This window comes from Anolis carolinensis, chromosome 2, assembly GCF_035594765.1.
Source record: "Anolis carolinensis isolate JA03-04 chromosome 2, rAnoCar3.1.pri, whole genome shotgun sequence".
Classification (NCBI taxonomy): domain Eukaryota; kingdom Metazoa; phylum Chordata; class Lepidosauria; order Squamata; family Dactyloidae; genus Anolis; species Anolis carolinensis.
Window position 1 is genome coordinate 25,927,662 of NC_085842.1, and position 20,290 is coordinate 25,947,951.

A 20,290-nucleotide genomic window follows, 5' to 3' on the forward strand; every position below is an offset into this window, starting at 1 on the left:
TCTTAGTTTTTGGCACGATGTTGTTTCCTTGGATCATTTCACTTACTTTAATCCCAGCCTTTGCCCTCTGTGCTGGTTTGTAGTGATTCCAATTCAAACACATCTAATTCTGAAGAAGAACTCCATAGCATTAGACAGGCCTTGACTCTGGAACTTAGCAGTGGACTTTGCAACCTGTTGGTGTTTTATGAGTCTATTCTCCTATTTTTTTTTGCCAATATTCCACCAAAATGTGAATAAGACAGTTGTTGTCTTCAGACTATTCTGGGTTAACAAACTGTTAGCACAATTTCATAGTGACAAGTGGGGTCAAGTTGGCAAAGTTGGCAAATAAGGGAAAAAATCTTAGGTTATTAAGTAACATTTTACTTTTGCCCAAGACTAATGAAACTGCAAGGACATAAATATCCCAAATACACTAGATTCTGTCTGATTTTGGAGGTTAAGCAAGGTCAAACCTAGTTGGTTCTTGGATGGGAAACAACCAAGGAATACCTGATACTGGGGCTATGTTTCAGTGGGAGGAAGCGCAACCCACCTCTGAGCCTTCCTTACCTAAGAAAACAGGAGCCCCCAATGGCGTAGTGGGTTAAAGCCTTGTGACTTGAAGGTTGGGTTACTGACCCGAAGACTGCCAGGTTAGAATCCAACCCGGGGAGAGAGCGGATGAGCTCCCTCTATCAGCTCCAGCTCCATGCGGGGACATGAGAGAAGCCTCCCACAAGGATGATAAAAAACACCAAAAACATCCTGGCATTCCCTGGGCAACATCCTTGCAGATGGCCAATTCTCTCACATCAGAAGTGACTTGCAGTTTCTTAAGTCGCTCCTGACATGAAAAAAAAAGGTCACCATAAGTCAAGAGTCAATTTGAAGCCACACACAATTCGAGTTAATTCGGTGTGTACAGTCTTTGGACTTTGAACAGATTACCTGCTTTGAACTGGATGATATGAGTCTACACTGCCATATAATCCAATTCAATACAGTTGATCTGCATGCAGAAACTGGAGTAGATGGGGCCGCAGAATAAGTTGAAAATGATGGGAAGGCACGCAACGATGACAGCAATAACAGTAACCCCATCCTAGTCACAGCTGCTGTCCATCAACTGGTCTATTAGGGCCAATACTTTCATCCAATAATGCATATGCTTGTGTGTCTTCAAGTCACCTGCTGAATTATAGTGACCCAAAGAATATCATAGGTTTTTTTTTAAAGCCATGGAATACTATAAGAGTTGGTTTTGTTAGTTCCTCCCCCTAAAATACAGCCTACAGTATCTGGTGTCCCTTGGTGGCCTCTCTTCCAAGCACTCACAAGGTCTGTGTGATGTCTCATGGGCCTTGTAGTCCCGTTCCTAGTGCTATTGTGGCAGACGAGGAGGAAAACATGGGATTTCCACCGGTTCAGCTTGAAACGGAGCCTCTCCACCTGGAGGATGTTTGTCCTCAGGAAGTTACCCAAACAAGCTTTGGGCAGAATTCTCCCCCGTTTTCCCGAAAGGACAATTATAATAGAGATAGAGGAGTCAGGGAGGCTAATCGCCGGAGTCTCAGAATCGCTGCCAAACAACTAGCTGATTAAGTCTGCTTCCCTTGGGAAATTCTAAGGAGTCATGCATCTGGACAGAGTTGGGTTTTGCTTCTTGTTCTCCAGGGAAAGTGTTCTGTTGGCGGGAAAACAAGACCCTATATAGGGGTTTTGCCGCAGGGGGAACCTTGCGGAGTCAATTGATCAGCTTGAGAGAGAGATCGTGTGTGGACTTCGTACTCCTTGTTCCCTGCTTCCCGGATCTAGTTTCAAGTCTTGCCTTGTCTCACGTTTTGCCACGGACCTTGTTTCATGCTCAAGTTGCCACGTTTCAAGTCCTTGATCCAGCCAAGAATCAAGCTCATGATCCAGCCTTGTTGTCAAGCTTCAATGGACTAAAAGACCTTGTCATCTCCCCACACTATTGCTTGGCAAAGTGTGTGTTTTGGTTAAAGGATTATAACTTTGAACTCTAATATCTTATATTGGACAATATTTTCCTGGACTATATTTGGCCTTTCCTGAAAGGTCTGCTTCTGAACTATATTCTTCACTTGTTTTTATTGACTTTATATAATTCTTTAATAAAGATATTAGATAGAATCTGGTCTCTGCGCATGGTTATTGGTGCTCTGCAGCCTGGGTCCTGACAGTTTGACTCCGCCACCCTAAGCACCAATTAACCTAAGGCCAGAATGTCTACAGGAACCGGGGCGGATGCCCAACCACTCAGCTACACCATTTCCCGGGAAGAATTCGACCGGATCCGAGATACTCTCCGAACACAGAAGGGAGAAATACGGGGCTTGAAGGAACGTGGTGTGCGCCTTCCTGCCCTAGCATTACCAACCAAGTTTTCTGGAGAAGCCTCCAAGGTTCACGTTTTCCGTCGCCAGTGCCAGGCGTACTTAGAAGCCCGCCAAGCCGAATTTCCTCAAGAAGATGTCAAAGTGGCGTGGATCTACAGTCTCCTAGATGGGCCTGCGGCCAATTGGGCGACGGCGCTGTTTGATGCAGGTTCCACGCACCTAAGCTCTGCGCAAAGTTTTTTGAATCACCTTAGGAAGACCTGGGGTATCGAGGACAACGAGGAGGCGGCCGGCCATAAACTCCGGCGTCTATTCCAAGGGGACAGGCCGTTGTCCCGGTACATAGCCGAGTTCCGGGTGTTGGCTCAGAACACCGGTTGGAATGATATAGCCCTCAGAGGACAATTTCGTGAGGGCCTTAACTTCGAGATGCAGGAAGAAATCTCTAAGGTGGATCCTCCAGAGACTCTTGAGAGACTAATCAACCATTGCTTACAAGCCGAAGCCCTGCTTGCCAACAAAAAACAGTGGCTCCGAGGCCAGAGTGGAAGAGCCGGGGTAAAACCCCCCGCTTCTACCAGTATTCAGCCACGTCCCGTATGGAGATCCCCACCACCAGCCCCAAACCCCATGGGAAACGAGGAGGAGCCGATGCAGTTGGGCAATGTGCGCCCCAGACTTGATGTTGCCGAAAAGGCCCGCCGCCAACGTTTGAATCTGTGTTGGTACTGCGGGAATGGGGGCCACTTCGCCAGAGAATGCCCAGCCAAAGGAAAACCCACCGCCCGCCTGGCGGCGGCGTCTTCCGCGGAGCCGGAGGCGACCATGGCGGCTAGAGCCAAGCCGGCGGGGGAAGCCAGCGACCGGGCGAAGAGGGGCTCGACAACCCGGTCAAAAACCCCACTCAAGAGCCGCAAACTGGGGTCCTATTTCTTCTGGTGGTTACGCTGTGGTTGGTGAAAAAGGGACCCGTCATGATCCATGCCATGATAGACTCAGGGGCAACAAACAATTTCATCGATAGAAAGTATGCCAACTCTCTGGGATTACAATATCACGATTTCAAGAACGCTAGGGTGGTGCAGGCTATAGATGGCCGTCCCCTAAAGACGGGTCCAGTAAGCCAATGGACTGAACCCACCAGAATGTGGATAAGGGAACACATGGAAGAGATTTCCTTCTTCGTTACCGAGGTGCCCCACTTCCCTGTGATTTTGGGTATTCCATGGCTGACACTCCACGACCCAAACATCTCCTGGTCCAACAGAGAATTACAGGTTGCCTCAAGATATTGCCAAAACCATTGTCTAGTAGCCAGGGTCTGCCATGCCACAGACACTGAGCCCATCATCACCTTGCCCAAGAAATATTCGGACTTTTGGGACGTTTTCAATGAAAAGGAAGCCAAGAAACTACCCCCACATAGACCCTACGACTGTGCCATTGACCTGGTGGAGGGGGCCCCAATTCCGCGAGGACACCTCTACTCCCTGACTGAACCAGAGCAAGAAGCTCTCAGGGAGTTCATAGAGTCAAACCTCCGCAAGGGGTTCATCCGACCCTCTCAATCCCCAGCAGCTTCCCCAGTGATGTTTGTGAAAAAGAAGTCAGGGGACCTACGCTTGGTAGTGGACTATAGAGCATTGAACAATATCACAAAGCGGAATCGTTACCCCCTGCCTTTGATCTCAGACCTATTAGACCGGCTCCGAGGGGCCAAGGTTTACACCAAGTTGGATCTCCGGGGGGCTTACAATTTAGTTCGCATCAGAGAAGGGGACGAATGGAAAACCGCCTTCCAGACCAAATTCGGATTATTTGAGTCCCTAGTCATGAATTATGGATTATCCGGAGCTCCCGCAACATTCCAGCATTTTGTCAACGATATCTTCCAGGATTATCTAGATCGGTTCTTGATCATATATTTGGACGATTTTTTGGTGTTTTCTAGATCACAATCGGAACACGAGCAACACGTCAGAATGGTGCTACAACGATTGCGGGATCATGGACTATATGCCAAGTTAGAAAAATGCGCCTTTGATCTACAAGAAGTAGATTTCCTGGGATACTGCGTCTCGCCACTAGGGCTCTCCATGGACCCGGCAAAGGTTTCAGCAGTATTGGAATGGCGGGCGCCAACCAACAAGAAGGAAGTGCAACGCTTCTTGGGGTTTGCAAACTACTATCGCAAATTCATCCCAGACTTCGCCCGCTGGTCTGACCCAATCACCAGCTGCATCCGTGGGAAACAGCCCTTCCGCTGGACGGAGCAAGCAGAGAAAGGGTTCCAGCAACTAAAGAAGTTATTCACGACCCAGCCAATTCTACAGCACCCTGATCCTAAAACCCCTTTTGTTGTGCAGGCTGACGCCTCTGATGTAGCAATTGGGGCTATACTCATGCAACCAGTGGGAGAACATCTTCATCCTTGTGCCTATTACTCCCGTCAACTAACAGCCCCTGAGAGAAATTACACTATTTGGGAGAAAGAACTTTTGGCCATAAAGGCAGCCTTTGAAAATTGGAGACATTGGTTAGAAGGGGCCAAATTTCCCATTGAAGTTCATACTGATCATCGAAATTTGGAACACCTAAGGACCGCACGAAAGCTAAATCAAAGGCAGCAGCGCTGGGCTTTATTCTTTGAACGTTTTGACTTCCAGATCCATTATGTAACCCCGGCTCAGACCAAGCAGGCAGATGCTCTATCACGGAAACCAGAGTATGCTGCAGGGCGCAGAGAGACCTCCAAATCTCAATTGCTGCAGCCCGAAAACTTTGCCACGCTCACAGTGGGAAACACCGAATCCACTTCAATTGAACCAACTCCCTCTAACCCAGAACCCCTTTGCGCTCAAGAAATTAGAGCCAGTCAGCAGGCAGATGCCTGGGCTCAAGAACAGATTCGCCAAGGACTACGTTTCCCTTTCTCACTTAAGGATGGACTACTATGCTACAAGAATCATGTTTACATCCCTCCAGGTCCAGGCAGAGAAAAGGCACTTCATCTGTGTCATGACTGCAAGCCAGCAGGGCATTTTGGACTTTTTAAAACCATGCACTTGATCCTATGAGATTTCTGGTGGCCCAAGATCCGCAAGGATGTGGAGAAATATGTCAATACCTGCCCGGTATGTCAGCGTTCCAAGACAAGAAGGGAGAAGCCGTCAGGGCTACTGCATCCCCTTCCTACTCCATCTCGCCCATGGGAGATAATTTCCGCGGATTTTATCACTGACCTACCACCCTCCCTTGGATTTACCGCGATACTAGTGGTGGTGGACCTTTTTACCAAGTTGGCCCATTTCATTCCCTGCGACGGTCTCCCCACGGCCAAAGAGACTGCAGATTTATTCCTCCAACATGTTTTCCGACTACACGGATTGCCCAAGAGTTTAGTCACTGACCGTGGATCTCAATTCACCTCTCGTTTCTGGAAAGCACTACAGAAACTATTGGGCATAGACTCTCGTTTATCTTCAGCTCACCATCCCCAAACGGATGGGCAAACTGAGCGCACCAATGCCACTTTGGAACAATACCTTCGCTGTTATGTAAACTATCAACAGGACAATTGGGCTTCCCTATTACCTCTATCGGAGTTTGCTTACAACAATGGTGTCCAGGCTTCAACTAAAGAAACCCCGTTCTTTGCAAACTACGGCTTCCATCCGCGTTTCTTCCCTTCGGTCATTGAATCTTCAGAAGTCCCTGCAGCGGAGGACTGGCTGCAAGAACTCACAGCGGTACAACAACTCTTGCACCAGCAACTGGATCAAGCCAAGGAGGACTATAAACGCCATGCTGACGGCCATCGCCAGCTGGGCCCTGAAATCAAGGTAGGAGATCGGGTTCTGTTGTCCACTCGCTTTTTGCCCTCCCACCGTCCTTGCCGGAAGTTAGATGCCCGTTTCATTGGTCCCTACCCAGTGGTGGCGCAACTTAACCCTGTGACTTTCAAACTCCAACTTCCGCGCTCCATGCGCATTCATCCAGTGTTTCATCGTTCCCTGCTCCTTCCGGCGGATGGGGTACGCCCCGATGTGGACCGGCCGGCCCCCGCCCCTGTTTCGGTGGACGGGGAGGAGGTATTCGAGGTTCAGGACATTTTGGATTCTCGCTTTCATCGCCGCCGCCTCCAGTATCTCATTGACTGGGTGGGTTTTGGCCCCGAAGAACGCTCTTGGGAAGACGCTTCCACGGTCCATGCCCCCGACTTAGTTCGCCGCTTCCATCAGGCCTACCCTGCCAAGCCGCGGCCCCATGACTCCAGGAGAGGGGCCATGTTGGAGAGGGGCCTTGAGGGGGGGGATAGTGTGAAGTCTCATGGGCCTTGTAGTCCCGTTCCTAGTGCTATTGTGGCAGACGAGGAGGAAAACATGGGATTTCCACCGGTTCAGCTTGAATCGGAGCCTCTCCACCTGGAGGATGTTTGTCCTCAGGAAGTTACCCAAACAAGCTTTGGGCAGAATTCTCCCCCGTTTTCCCGAAAGGACAATTATAATAGAGATAGAGGAGTCAGGGAGGCTAATCGCCGGAGTCTCAGAATCGCTGCCAAACAACTAGCTGATTAAGTCTGCTTCCCTTGGGAAATTCTAAGGAGTCATGCATCTGGACAGAGTTGGGTTTCGCTTCTTGTTCTCCAGGGAAAGTGTTCTGTTGGCGGGAAAACAAGACCCTATATAGGGGTTTTGCTGCAGGGGGAACCTTGCGGAGTCAATTGATCAGCTTGAGAGAGAGATCGTGTGTGGACTTCGTACTCCTTGTTCCCTGCTTCCCGGATCTAGTTTCAAGTCTTGCCTAGTCTCACGTTTTGCCACGGACCTTGTTTCATGCTCAAGTTGCCACGTTTCAAGTCCTTGATCCAGCCAAGAATCAAGCTCATGATCCAGCCTTGTTGTCAAGCTTCAATGGACTAAAAGACCTTGTCATCTCCCCACACTATTGCTTGGCAAAGTGTGTGTTTTGGTTAAAGGATTATAACTTTGAACTCTAATATCTTATATTGGACAATATTTTCCTGGACTATATTTGGCCTTTCCTGAAAGGTCTGCTTCTGAACTATATTCTTCACTTGTTTTTATTGACTTTATATAATTCTTTAATAAAGATATTAGATAGAATCTGGTCTCTGCGCATGGTTATTGGTGCTCTGCAGCCTGGGTCCTGACAGTCTGGCCATTCTTAGCTTTCAAGTTCAGAAGGGAACTGGTGCCATACACACACACACAAACACTACACCCCCATCTCCCATGTGTTTCATCTTATACCAGGGAATCTCTTTTAGCTAGTGTACATCTCCAGAGTGAAATGGAAGCAATGTCTTGCTCTGTTTGCAGCAGGGGGAGGAAGAAAATATCTTCTCTGACAGCTTAGGTTTCTTGAAGTAAGTTGAGCTGTGCTCTCTGGTAGCTTTTTCACCCTAGAAACAGGAGGGTGCACACCTGAAGATCCAAACCTGTGGCCTTATAAGACCACCTTATTTAAGACATAAGTATATTATATGAAGGAATTAGAAACAATTGCTATCTGAAGTTTATTTTATTTGACTCTGTGTGCAGTAGAGCTAGCATGTAGACAGGGAACTAAATGTTTCTGGATAGCATTTCCTTCCTGGTAGAAATGGCCTCAAGAAAGCAGAAACAGGATCCATAAAACATTGTTGGTTGTAAAGGTTGTCATATCATAGATCACCTGCCAAAATGAGGAAGAGAAGGAGAAATTGATTCACTGTGAAAAACATTTGTCATGGCTCTTCCTCTCTCTAATACATTAAGACTCCTAGAGAGTGCTTACTACTAGCTTTGGCTGAAATGCCAGCTGTACCCTTCCTAGAATTGGAGGACCTAAAGATGGTGGTAGTACGAGGATTGAATGAAAAGTAATGCCTCCACCTTCGTAACTCCTCAACCGATGGCAGTACTGGTATGCGGCAGGTACTGGCTTGTTCAGTAGACTCTCCTCTACAGTTCCATTTGGTGGGAAGCCTTAGCATTGAACGGTTGTGTTGTTAAAGTGCAAAGTATGGAACCCTGCGCAGACAGTCGGTCAATGCGACTTAAGCATCGTGCAGTCATTGAATTCTTGACAGCAGAAGTTGTCTCCCCAAAGGAGATTCATCAGAGAATGCAAGCTGTTTATGGTGATTGTGTTGAGGTGAGTACTCTGCGTCATTGGACAAGTAAGTTTAAAGATGTTGAAGTGGGAACATCTGACTTGCGTGACAAACAAAGAGAGTTGGACGTCCTGTGACAGCAACCACCAAGTTCCACGAGCAAAAGGTTGACAGATCGATTCAGGATGATTGCCGTATCGCTCAGAGAGAAATTTCAAGCATAATCAGCATTTCACAAGAACGTGTGGGTCACATTATTGCTTTGTTTGGCTATTGGAAGATCTGTGCACGATGGGTCCTGTGAGACACTGGTTGCGGAAACAGAGTGTCGACTTCTTCCGTGATGGCTTCAGAAAACTTGTTCATTGTTGGCAGAAATGTATCCAATTGTATGGTGATTATGTGGAAAAGTGAATAGTGGTAGTTAAAGAGCACATTCTAAGGATTATTTCTGTGTTTGATTTATTAAAATATTCCCATTCAAACCCAAGTAACGAAGGTGAAGGTATTACTTTTAATTCAATCCTCATACATGTGTTGGTAACCTCGAGGTTGGACTTGTGTAATGTGCTTTACTTTGGTTAGCTGTGTACCAAGTTCGAAAGCTCCCATTAGTTCAAAGCACAGCAGACAGACTAGTAACAGGAACATCCAGGAGTGAGCATATCACCTCTATACTAAAGTTACTCCACTGATTGACAATTAGTTTCCAGGCAAAGTACAAAGTGTTGTTTTTGACTTTTAAGGAGCAGTACTCATATAGACTCATGAAAAAGTTTGTCCAGGTTTGGGAGGTCAAATCTTTAGACTTAGGACTATATACAGTACCAAACAAATAATTATCAATTTGTAATAAATACATAGTCAATTGAATTTTATAGCATTGAAACCCAAAAAGATGGTGAGGACTTTAACCAGGGGAAGATGAATGGCAGGGGTTGTATTAAGTAAATAAACAAAGATAGATTCATACATGCTGTAACATCAGGCTGCTGAGGAACGTGAGCGTCGGTAGTCTATTTTGAGAGTCTCTGTATTTCCATTTTCATCACTCATCTTGACTTCTACATATGGAGAACAGCAGTCTGACCTATAAGTTGGAACAAATATGGGAGATAGATAAATAAAGGGATCAAGTGCAAGAAGGAAAGTGATGCCAAATTACATTAGTTAGTACGTATTGCTGAAAGCTTTTATGGCCAGAATCACTGAGTTGCTGTGAGATTTCTGGGTTGTATGGCCATGTTCTAGAAGCAACTGGCCACCTTGATTAGCATTGAATGGCCTTGCAGCTTCAAAGCCTAGCTGCTTCCTGCCTGGAGATCCATTGAAATCCACAAACATGTGGACAATTTCATCAGAAAGGAGGAAGCCATGAGAATGAACAAAATCTGGCTACCAGTATTGAACAACTCTAAAATTAGGACAGTAAATAAAGAACAACACCCAGAAAACAGGAGAACACCAGACAAGAAACAATCCAACACTTCCCAGCAAAGGACCCCGCCCAGGCAGGAAGCAGCCAGGCTTTGAAGCTGCAAAATCATTCAATGCTAATCAAGGTGGCCAATTGCAACATTCATACTTGCCTCAAACAGACAAGAGTTCTTTCTCCCACCCTGGACATTCCACAGATATATAAACCCCACTTGCTTAGTTTCCAACAGACCTCACAACCTCTAAAGATGCCTGCCATAGATGTGGGCAAAATGCGAGGAGAGAATGCTTCTGGAATATGGACATACAGCCTGGAAAACTCACAGCAACCCATACATAAATTACATTACATAAATGAATGTAATTTAGCATCACTTTAACTGCCAATGCTGAGAAATCATGGGAACTGTAGTTTGATGAGTCACCAGCATCCTTTGGCAGAGAAGGCTAAAGACCTGATAACATTACAGCTCCTAGGATTCCAGAACATTGAACTACAGCAATTAAAGTGTTGTTTAATTACCTTCATTCTACAGTGTAACACACCCTGGGATAGAGGAAGCAATGAATCTAGAATAAATGAAATTCCTGAAGAAATGGGGTTCAGGATTCAGACCAGATACACCAGGAACCCAGCCTAGGAGAGATAATTGTAAACCTTAACTTTCAGTGTAGCCAGAACTTGCGAGGATTTTTCAAAGCCAAGCCATATGTTTTTGCTGACTGCTTTGGTTGAGCAGATCATAACCTCAAGAGGGTGCTGTTAGCTAATCTTTAGATAAAGAGACTAGTGGGAATTAGGCTTGCTCAAATAATTCGTTTTCCCCGTTAACCGTTATTAATTCGTTATTTTCGTTTGTTTTGAAGCAATTTTGAAGCATTGGTTGTCACACGTCTGGATATCGCGGTTTCGAATCGCGAGAGGCCGTTTTTCGTTATGTCGTCGTTTTTTTCGTTAGGAAAAAAAAGCTTTTGCAAAGCACCCAAACTCCCACCATTCAGGCCCTTCCCTTTTGCCCCTCAGCAAAAGGGGCGTCACGGGCTCAGCCAATGGGAGGGGGCGAGGGGGAAGGAGGCCGAGGAGGAGGAGGAAGACGGAGGGGGGAAATGGCCGCCGCCGCCTCGCCTCAGCAGCTGATAATAATTTATTATTATTACCTCCCAAGGGTGATCTCCCAATAGCCTACCGAGGAAGGACTGGGCCAGGTTTCTGTCTTCGGGAGGGAGGCTCTCGCGTGTCAGCGCCCAGGAAGGCGAGGCCCGCACGTCGGAAAGGAGGCGCGTCCACGTGTCTTTCCTTTCTTCTTCCAGGAGGGAAGGAGGGGGAGAGGGAGGTCCCCCCTTGGTTGCCCTCTTTCCCTCCCGAAGTGGCTCTTGAAAATGGGGCGCTTTTCCCCTTCCCCTCCCGCCCTTCCCGCGACCTTCCCCAAGGTCTCCCCCGAAGAGCCCACCGACCTTTCCTTTCCTTCGGGCGGCGTCCTCTCCTCCTCCTCCTCGGAAGCCTTGCGGGGATGATGGGGCTGGGAGGGAGGGAGGGAGGGTCGCTTAGGAGGCGGAAGGCGAAGGCGGGCGAGGGGCGCGGGCGGCGCTGCTCATGCCTCCCTCACTGCCTGCCTCTGCTTCTCCCTCTGCCGCCCCCTCCTCCGCTTCCTCCGCCTCCTCCTCGCAAGGCGCATCCAGGCGGGCGGAGGCGGCGGATCGAGACCCCTTCCCCTCTGCTTCGTCCTCCTCCGGCGGCTGTCCTCCCTTCGCTCGCTCGCCCTTCCCTGCCTGCCAGGCCTGATACTCAGAGGTTTTGACGTCTGTGCGAAGCTAGGCAAGTGGGGTTTATATATCTGTGGAAGGTCCAGGGTGGGAGAAAGAACTCTTGTCTGTGGGAGGCAAGTGTGAATGTTGCAATTGGTCACCTTGATTAGCATTGAATAGCCTTGCAGCTTCAAAGCCTGGCTGCTTCCTACCTGGGGGAATCCTTTGTTGGGAGGTATTAGCTGGCCCTGATTGTTTCCTGTCTGGAATTCCCATTTTCTGGGTGTTTCTGGGAAGGTAATGGCACTCCATGTAGTCATGCCGGCCACATGACCTTGGAGGTGTCTATGGACAACACTGGCTCTTGGGCTTAGAAATGGAGATGAGCACCAACCCCCAGAGTCAGACATGACTGAACTTAACGTCAAGGGATACCTTTACCTTTACCTATACACACACACACATTATGCAGGGACTATATATTATATATATACACAGACAGTATATATCACACACACACCAATTTAACAAAGTTTCAGCCACAAAAACAAAGTTTCTGAAGTAGAACAATGACTTTCACAGTAAAGACAACCCAATTTAACAGGAAATAAGACTTTCAAACCAGGAACAGATTTCTGCAATTATTAAAAAATGGTTTATTATAAAAGCTATGAAAATTCGCCAAAAATTTTGGTGAGCTATCAGTTTTAAATGTGTTCTACCACTGTACCAAGTTGGAAGAAGATCACTCAAAAAATGAGGGTGGGAGAGTCCTGTAAAGTCCTCTCCCTCTGTGCTGTTTTTGGGAATTGCGCATGCGCGTCCGCCATTAACGAATTAATTTAGAAAATAACGAATTTTCGTTAATTTCGAAAATTTTTGGGGGCCAAATTCGTAAATAGCAACAAAAATGAAAAACTGCCCCCTCTAGTTTTGAAACGAGTTTAGAATCAAATTTTTCATGGATCGATCAAGCCTAGTGGGAATGTACACTAGAAGCCATTCCTTGGAGTGGGTTGTGAAAGGTATTGATATTACTTTAGTGGTCCCCAAAGGAAACATATTACCCTTCTTTGGGTGTTGTTTTTCTATTTTAAACATGTGCTATTTAAAACACCACAATCAGCCAGCAAGAGAGAGATTTACCATCAGAATTTACCATCAATGCCTGAAAGCCTGAGTTTCAGCTTGCTCTCTTGTTGGTGGAAGAAGGAGGGAAAACATTAACTATGCATCCTATAAGATGAAACTTTGAGATCTCTTTTCTCTACTGACCTTTCAGCAAACTACCTTATAGCTATGGAGACAAACTGTTGCCCGGTGTGGACCACTCAAGAACCCCAAAGTTGGCATCCCTTTTTACTCAAGCATTTCAGTGGATCCTAATAAAAAGTATTAATCAGATTTCTTGAAAACAATAGATGTACATACTGATAGTGACAAATAACATCTTTGTCGCCACTGGTCCCTTGGGGGCTGCATGACAGACCGGCAGGGTTTGGGTTGACTCGGACAGTGACGGCACTCTCAGCATCCGTAGCAGAAAACCTCATGCGCCAACTGTGCCCAGAGCAAACGGGCTTTTGCTGGAGTTTGCCAGTGCAAGGCATGTAGAAGTCCAGCAGCTTGTAGACTGGAGCGGTCTCATCTGTTTCCTGTTGGTGAGTTAGCAATACTCATGAGTGAGTATCCCCTATCAGTTACATATCAATATCCACACAATACATATGTGAAGAAACTTTGTAAGATTAATTTTATGTATTAGTAAGGTTAGCTTGCATTGGGGAAAAGACCTTCTGGGCTGCTGTGTGTGTGTGTGTGTGTTCGTATAATACTATTAGTACTATTCTTAAAAAATAGTACACGGGTTCCCAACCTTTGGGCCTCCAGGTGTTTTGGACTTCAGCTCCCACAGTTCCTAACAGCTGGCAAATTGGCTGGGATTTCTGGGAGGCCCAAAGGTTGGAAACCACTGAAATAGTACTATTTTTCAAAAAAAAAAATCCAGTGCATTTTGGGCACAAATTCGCCCTAGCAAGTGTGCCACATTTTAGACTAGAAGGAGGCTTTTTTCAAACAAAAATATGACCTGCGAATCCAAAAGGTTTCTCATAGGCCTAAAAGGGCAACTAAAGAACAAAAAACAAGGTTATATTCCACCTCGCATCTTCTAGAGGGCTTTGGGGACATTTGCATGCATATTTTTCATTAGGATAAAGCAGGAGTTGTTGTCGTGTGCCTTCAAGTCATTTCTGACTTATGGTAAACTTGTCATGGGGGTTTCTTAACAAGATTTGTTCTTGTCTTTGCCTTCCTCTTAATCAGAGAGCATGACTTACCCAAAGTTATCCAGTGAGTCTCCATGACTGTGAGGATTTGAGTCTTCAGAGTTCATAATCCAATGCTCAGACACTACACCAGTGTTTCTCAACCTGTGTTCCTTCAGGTGTTTCGGACTTCAGTTCCTGGAAATCTCAGAAATGTCCCAAAAATCCCAGACTTCTTACCAGCTGTTAGGAATGGTAGAAGCTGAAGTCCAAAACATCTGGAGTAGCATAGTTTGAGAAAGTCTGCACTACACCATGCTGGATGTCTACAGCTGGAGTATAGTCCCCTAATTCCTGACAATTGGTACCTTGGATATAATCAAACATTTCTGGACCAGCCCAGTCCAAACAGGGATCGAAAACCTGCAGCTCTTCAATTGTTTCTGTATTCCAGTTTCTTCCAGCCTAAACCAGCATGGCCAATGGTCAAGAATGGCAGGGACTAGGGCCCCAAAGCAACTGAGGGCTACAGGTTCCCCATCCCTGCCTAAAGGCCAATTTGAATAAATGAAGAGGCAATGGAGCCCTCACAAGAGAATATTATGTCTGTGTTTGGTGAAGCTGCTTCAGATTTCTGATTTGCACAAAATGTAAGGTATACACATTGTTGACATGAGAAGTTAGTGTCTTACCGGAGAACCTGAAGATTGTTGATGAAGTTAAGGGGTGGGTAAGGAGGGGGAAGAAGGCAGGTCATTTTATTGTATTTCATGCAATTGATCATGTTGGGTAGGATATTAATATTTGTAATTCAATGGTGTTGGGAAAATTTAACAAAATAAACATTAAAAAGAGATAATCAATTGAAATCTCATAGCATGTAAAGAGACACCTTTCTTGGTTTCTACTTTGAATCCTGGGTTCCAGGTCTCAGGATGGGTGGGGGGGGGTGCTTCTTCTGGTGGGCACCCTCAGACCTACAAAAATTGTTACTGCCAATTTTGTTTTTGTTAACTGCTGTCAAGTCAAGTTTGACTTATGGCAATCCCATGAATGAGACACCACCAAGTCACTCCGGACTTGGGCATTGGCTTCCTCGATTGATTATATCTGGAATGCAGTTTTCCTATTTTCCTACTGCCTTCTACCTTCCCAAGCACCATTGTATTTTCTAGGAAGCTCTATCTTCTCACAATCTAACGAAAGTATAACAGCCTCAGGGTGGATTTACACTGCCCTATATCTCAGGATCTGATCCAAGATTATCTGGCAATGTAGACTCATATAATCCAGTTCAAAGCAGATCATCTGGGTTCAGACCCTGAGATATAGGGCAGTGTAGATCCACCCTGAGTTTAGTTATCTTGACTTCTAGGAGGAGTTTAGGCATTGCTCATTAGCAGTCCTTGTCCTTGGAAGACCTCTCCCCATCACCACATTTCTAAAATCCACTGCCTTGCTAATATGGAAGCCACTAGATCAGTGGTTCTCAACCTGTGGGTTCCCAGATGTTTTGGCCTACAATTCCCAGAAATCCCAGCCAGTCTACCAGCTGTTAGGATTTCTGGCAGTTGAAGGCCAAAACAACTGAGGACCCACAGGTTGAGAACCACTGCACTAGATGCACATGGCAATTTGTGTTACATAGCTATTGGGAGACTGAAATGAAGAAGCTTTAACTGAATGTGAGGTATTAGCAGTAAGCATGGAAAGTCAATACCGAGGTCAAACTCACCAGGGCCGTCTCAGGAATGACTGTGATGGGCAACTTCAGGTAGTTCTGGGCTGTTGAGCTCTTTGCAGTGAACGTTGCAATGCTGGAAGAACATGTAAGGGTTTATTACAAGTAATGTGTGTGTATTCATAGGTGGGGTGTATGTACAAAGAGGCATCTACTGTACCAGTTCACCTAGTACACTCCAGACGCCCAGCTCAATCAGTGTGGCCACATCCTAATCCATCAGACTCTAATTCCCTTCCTAGATGATTTTCTTCCTTATCAACTTTCTTCAATGTTCAGTTTTGGCAACCATAAATAAAAATTGCCAGTATGATGGCCTTGAAAACCTAACTTTTGTGTTCAGTGATACACCTTTAAACCTTGCCTAGTTCCTTCATAGATGTCCTTCCAAGCAATCTTACCTGGAAGCAAAACCACTGACTTTTCCAGATGCCATGAAAATTGCAGTGATGGTGACGTTTTTTCCTTTACCCAAGGAGATGGATGTTGGTTTGAAGCTTTTCAGGAGACCCAGGTCATCCGAGACCTTGAAAGAGAACGAAGCCTCTGGCCCATCATTCACCACCACGACAGAGAGCTCCAAAGTCTCCCCAGGTGACAGTGTCCCTAAGAAGAGCAGAACAGCATGTTCACAAGGTGGACAGCACAATACTTTGCTTGGACTACAACTCCCAACATGCCATAGTCAGCATGAAGATGCTATGTGATGGTTGGTTGTTCCCACAGTGTTTTATAGTAAGGGTAAAGGTTTCCCTGACGTTAAGTCTAGTCGTGTCCGACTCTGGGATTGGTGCTCATCTCCATTTCTAAACTGAAGAGCCGGTGTTGTCTGTAGATGCCTCTAAGGTCATGTGTCTGGCATGACTGCATGGAGCACCATTATCTTTCCACTGGAGGAGTATCTACTGATGTACTTACATTTGCATGTTTTTGAACAACAAGGTTGGCAGAAGCTGGGGTTAACAGCGGGAGCTCAACCCACTCCCTGGATTCAAACCACCAACCTTTCAGTCAGCACATACAGCAGCTTAGTTTAATCTGTTGTGCCACTGGGGGTTCGACTTTATAATGCAAGTTAATTTTGGTATAGTGCTTAAACCCTACACAGGTTGAATTTCCTTTATCTGGAAATCTAAAATCCTCCATAATCCAAAGTGATTCAGACAGTGATATTTTTGCTTTCTGATCATTCAGTGTTCACAAACTTCATTTCATGCACAAAATATTAAAATATTGTGTGTAATCATCAGGCTATGTGTCGAAGGTGTATATGGAACAGATAGGGACTATGACTGGACTATGATTTTCAGATGATGTAATTTTAATATTGAATGTAATGTTTTAAATTTTTAATATGTATTAATTATAAATGTATTTGATTTTAAGTCTCTGTTTGTATGTACAGTAGAGTCTCACTTATCCAACACTCGCTTATCCAACGTTCTGGATTATCCAATGCATTTTTGTAGTCAATGTTTTCAATACATCGTGATATTTTGGTGCTAAATTCATAAATACAGTAATTTCAACATAACATTACTGTGTATTGAACTACTTTTTCTGTCAAATTTGTTGTATAACATGATGTTTTGGTGCTTCATTTGTAAAATCATAACCTAATTTGATGTTTAATAGGCTTTTCCTTAATGCCTCCTTATTATCCAACATATTCGCTTATCCAACATTCTGCCGGCCCGTTTATGTTGGATAAGTGAGACTCTACTGTATTTTAAGGCATCTAATGGTTGCCATATGTAAGCCACCTTGAGCCCCCTTCGGGGTAGAGAAAGGCGGGGTAGAAATGAGGTAAATAAATAAAATTCTTGTTTGTACTTGGGCCCCATCTTCCAAAGATCTCAATATGTATATGCAAATATTCCAAAATCAAGAAAAACATTCCAAAACCCACCACATTTCTGGTCCCAAACATTTTGAAATCTGAGAGCAGACATTTCTGGAGCTGAAAATCTCCTTTGTGATGTAGAAACAGAATGAAAAGAACCCAAGATGAAGAAAAATGGAGGAAGCTGAAATGGGCAGAGTTGTCTTTTCCAACTCACCATTTTGACCTGGCAAGGGCAAGATCTGGACCGACTCCGTGTTGATGGGTTCAGCGCTCACTCTTGAAAAAGGAAGCCCTCCTGGAGAGAGGCCTTCTATGATCAGCAGGGTAGACTAAAAGACAACAAAGAAGAAAACTGAAATGCTGCTGAAGATCTTTTACACTGTCCCTGTATAACTTGATGTATATAAGAAACTGATGAGAAAGACTCTCACCATGATCTATGGTTAGATACCGTGGTTGCTGGTGGCTTTTAGATCAGTTTAGTGGTGAATCTATGCCAGATTCTAGACTGGATTCCAAAGCAGATTCCTGAGGTTCTAAATTTTGTCCTCCAAATCAATGGTCCTCAACCTTTGGTCCTCTAGGTGTTTGAGATCTCAGCTCCCAGAACCCCTGGTAGTTGGCCAAGCTGGGCCTTCTGGGAGTTCAAGTCCCAAATGATTGGAAGACCAGAGGCTGCTCCATAACACGTTCCATCCATACTCTGGATCATTCTTTTAAAATCCCAGGGGGATTTCCAGTCACCATAGTAGGGGTCCATTCAGGACCCATCTACACTGCAATATTATCTAGTTTCAGAATGGAGATTAATAGAATAGAATAGCCTTATTGTCATTAACAATGAAATTAAATGCATTCCCCAGCATTTCCCTCCACACCCCAACCACCACCGCACGGTCACCAATGCCACATCAATGTGAAACCATGGAGTTCAACATAGTCACAACTCTAGGATAAAAGCTATCTCTCAGTCTGTTTATCCTTGCCTTAGACACCCTGTACCATCTGACTGATGGCAATAATTCAAAAAAAGAATATACTGGGTGGGTTGGTTCCCCAAGAATGCTCTGATCTTTCTTAAAGCTGCAGGACTTATAAAGTCCTTCCAAAGAGGGGAGAGGGCAACCAATGATTCTCTGTGCAGTAGTTAGTGGTGACCCTTTGGAGCACCTTGAACTTGATTATATGGCATTGCATTGAGCTTGATTATATGGCAGTGTAGACTCATTTAATCCCAGGGCTTTCTGACCAGTCTTTTCCCCAACCATAGCTCTTATTTCTGTCCGAAAACCTGCAGGATGTTCTCAAAACACAGATTGTGAAGGTGTGGACAGTAGTATTGGTGTTGTGAGGTGTCTGCATTGGTTTGTGTGTGTGTGTAGACAACAAGGGGAAAAACCTACAAAACTTAAAAAAAATTAAGACAATAATAAACAAAAATTAAAGAAACTACATTAAGAAAATAAAACCTAAAATGTAACAAACTACTAATATGAGGGAAAGACAAATTACTTCTGTCTTCCTAATTGATTGTTGAGTTATCAAATGTGTCTACTTCCTCTAAATAGTTATCTTCATTAACTTGTACAATAGCAGAAAAGTATATTATCCTTCAAATCCTAGTACAGGCAGTCTCTGAGTTACAAACATTCGACTTACAAATTACTCATTGTTAAGAACAGAGGTGAGACAACAAGAAATGAGAGGAATCTACCCCTTGGAAGGGAAATTCACTTCTGAAATACAGTAGAGTCTCACTTATCCAAGACTCACTTATCCAACATTCTGAATTATCCAACACATTTTTGTAGTCAATGTTTTCGATACATTGTGATATTTTGGTGCTAAATTCGTAAATACAGTAATTACTATATAGCATTACTGCGTATTGAACTACTTTTTCTGTCAAATTTCTTGTGTAACATGATCTTTTGGTGCTTAACTTGTAAAATCATAACCTAAATTGATGTTTAATAGGCTTCTCCTTAATCCCTCCTTATTATCCAATATATTCGCTTATCCAACATTCTGCCGGCCCGTTTATGTTGGATAAGTGAGACTCTACTGTAGTTATCATGGTGAAAAGATATCTCAATTGAAGCTTTAGCAAAAATCTTTGTTCCCACAACAAGCCACATTTTTCAAAATCCAATTATCACAGGGACAGAAAGTGAGGTAAAATCTTCTGAACAGGATCACAGATAGCAAAACAAACTCCAAAGGGGTGTTACTGTTAACTCCTCCCTGTGCTATCCAAAACTAAAGGATGTGCCTGTATGTGTGTGTGTGTGTGTGGGTATATATCTATCTCTATCTCTATCTATATCTGGAGTTACACTTAAATGTACTTGTTTTGGCTTACAAACAAATTCAGCTTAAGAACAAACCTATAGAGCCAATTTTGTTCATAACTTGAGGATGTCTTTCTAATATCCTTGATCACAATCCATTAATTTATCCATTTCTGCAAGCAGGAAGACCAAATAGTAATACCTGCTGAAATGAAAGAAGCAATTCACCACATCTCTAGTTACTGGGAAGGAAAAGGTACGTACCGGAGCATTCAAGATAATTGGGGCGACTGCCAAGATGTTGCCAAAGGCATCAGAAGTTTGGGTCAAAGCTACAGAGCCAATGGGGCTCCCTTCACCAGAAATGTAGGCCAGGCGGCGGACCACGGCACCTTTAGCATCTCCCATCACCCTCATGGAGAACGTGTAGTTTGCGCCTGAGAAAAATGCAGGAGGTTAGCAGAGCAACAGCTTCCCTATCACTGCCTACACCATGAAGCTT

General features: G+C 44.8%; 1 protein-coding gene across 1 annotated transcript in view; it reads right to left on the bottom strand.

The window, feature by feature from the left end:
* Nucleotides 1-7,867: 7,867 nt before the first annotated feature.
* LOC103278071 (von Willebrand factor A domain-containing protein 7) overlaps nucleotides 7,868-20,290 on the bottom strand; it is a 34,241-nt gene continuing 21,818 nt past the window's right edge. The window contains exons 12-18 of the mRNA XM_008105746.3: nucleotides 20,053-20,225; nucleotides 17,712-17,826; nucleotides 16,053-16,257; nucleotides 15,646-15,727; nucleotides 13,075-13,298; nucleotides 9,434-9,550; nucleotides 7,868-8,039 (exon numbers count right to left, since the gene is read on the bottom strand). Of these exons, the coding sequence (XP_008103953.2) occupies nucleotides 9,445-9,550; nucleotides 13,075-13,298; nucleotides 15,646-15,727; nucleotides 16,053-16,257; nucleotides 17,712-17,826; nucleotides 20,053-20,225 (905 nt within the window). The 3' untranslated portion in view covers nucleotides 7,868-8,039; nucleotides 9,434-9,444. The remainder of the gene's footprint in view (nucleotides 8,040-9,433; nucleotides 9,551-13,074; nucleotides 13,299-15,645; nucleotides 15,728-16,052; nucleotides 16,258-17,711; nucleotides 17,827-20,052; nucleotides 20,226-20,290) is intronic.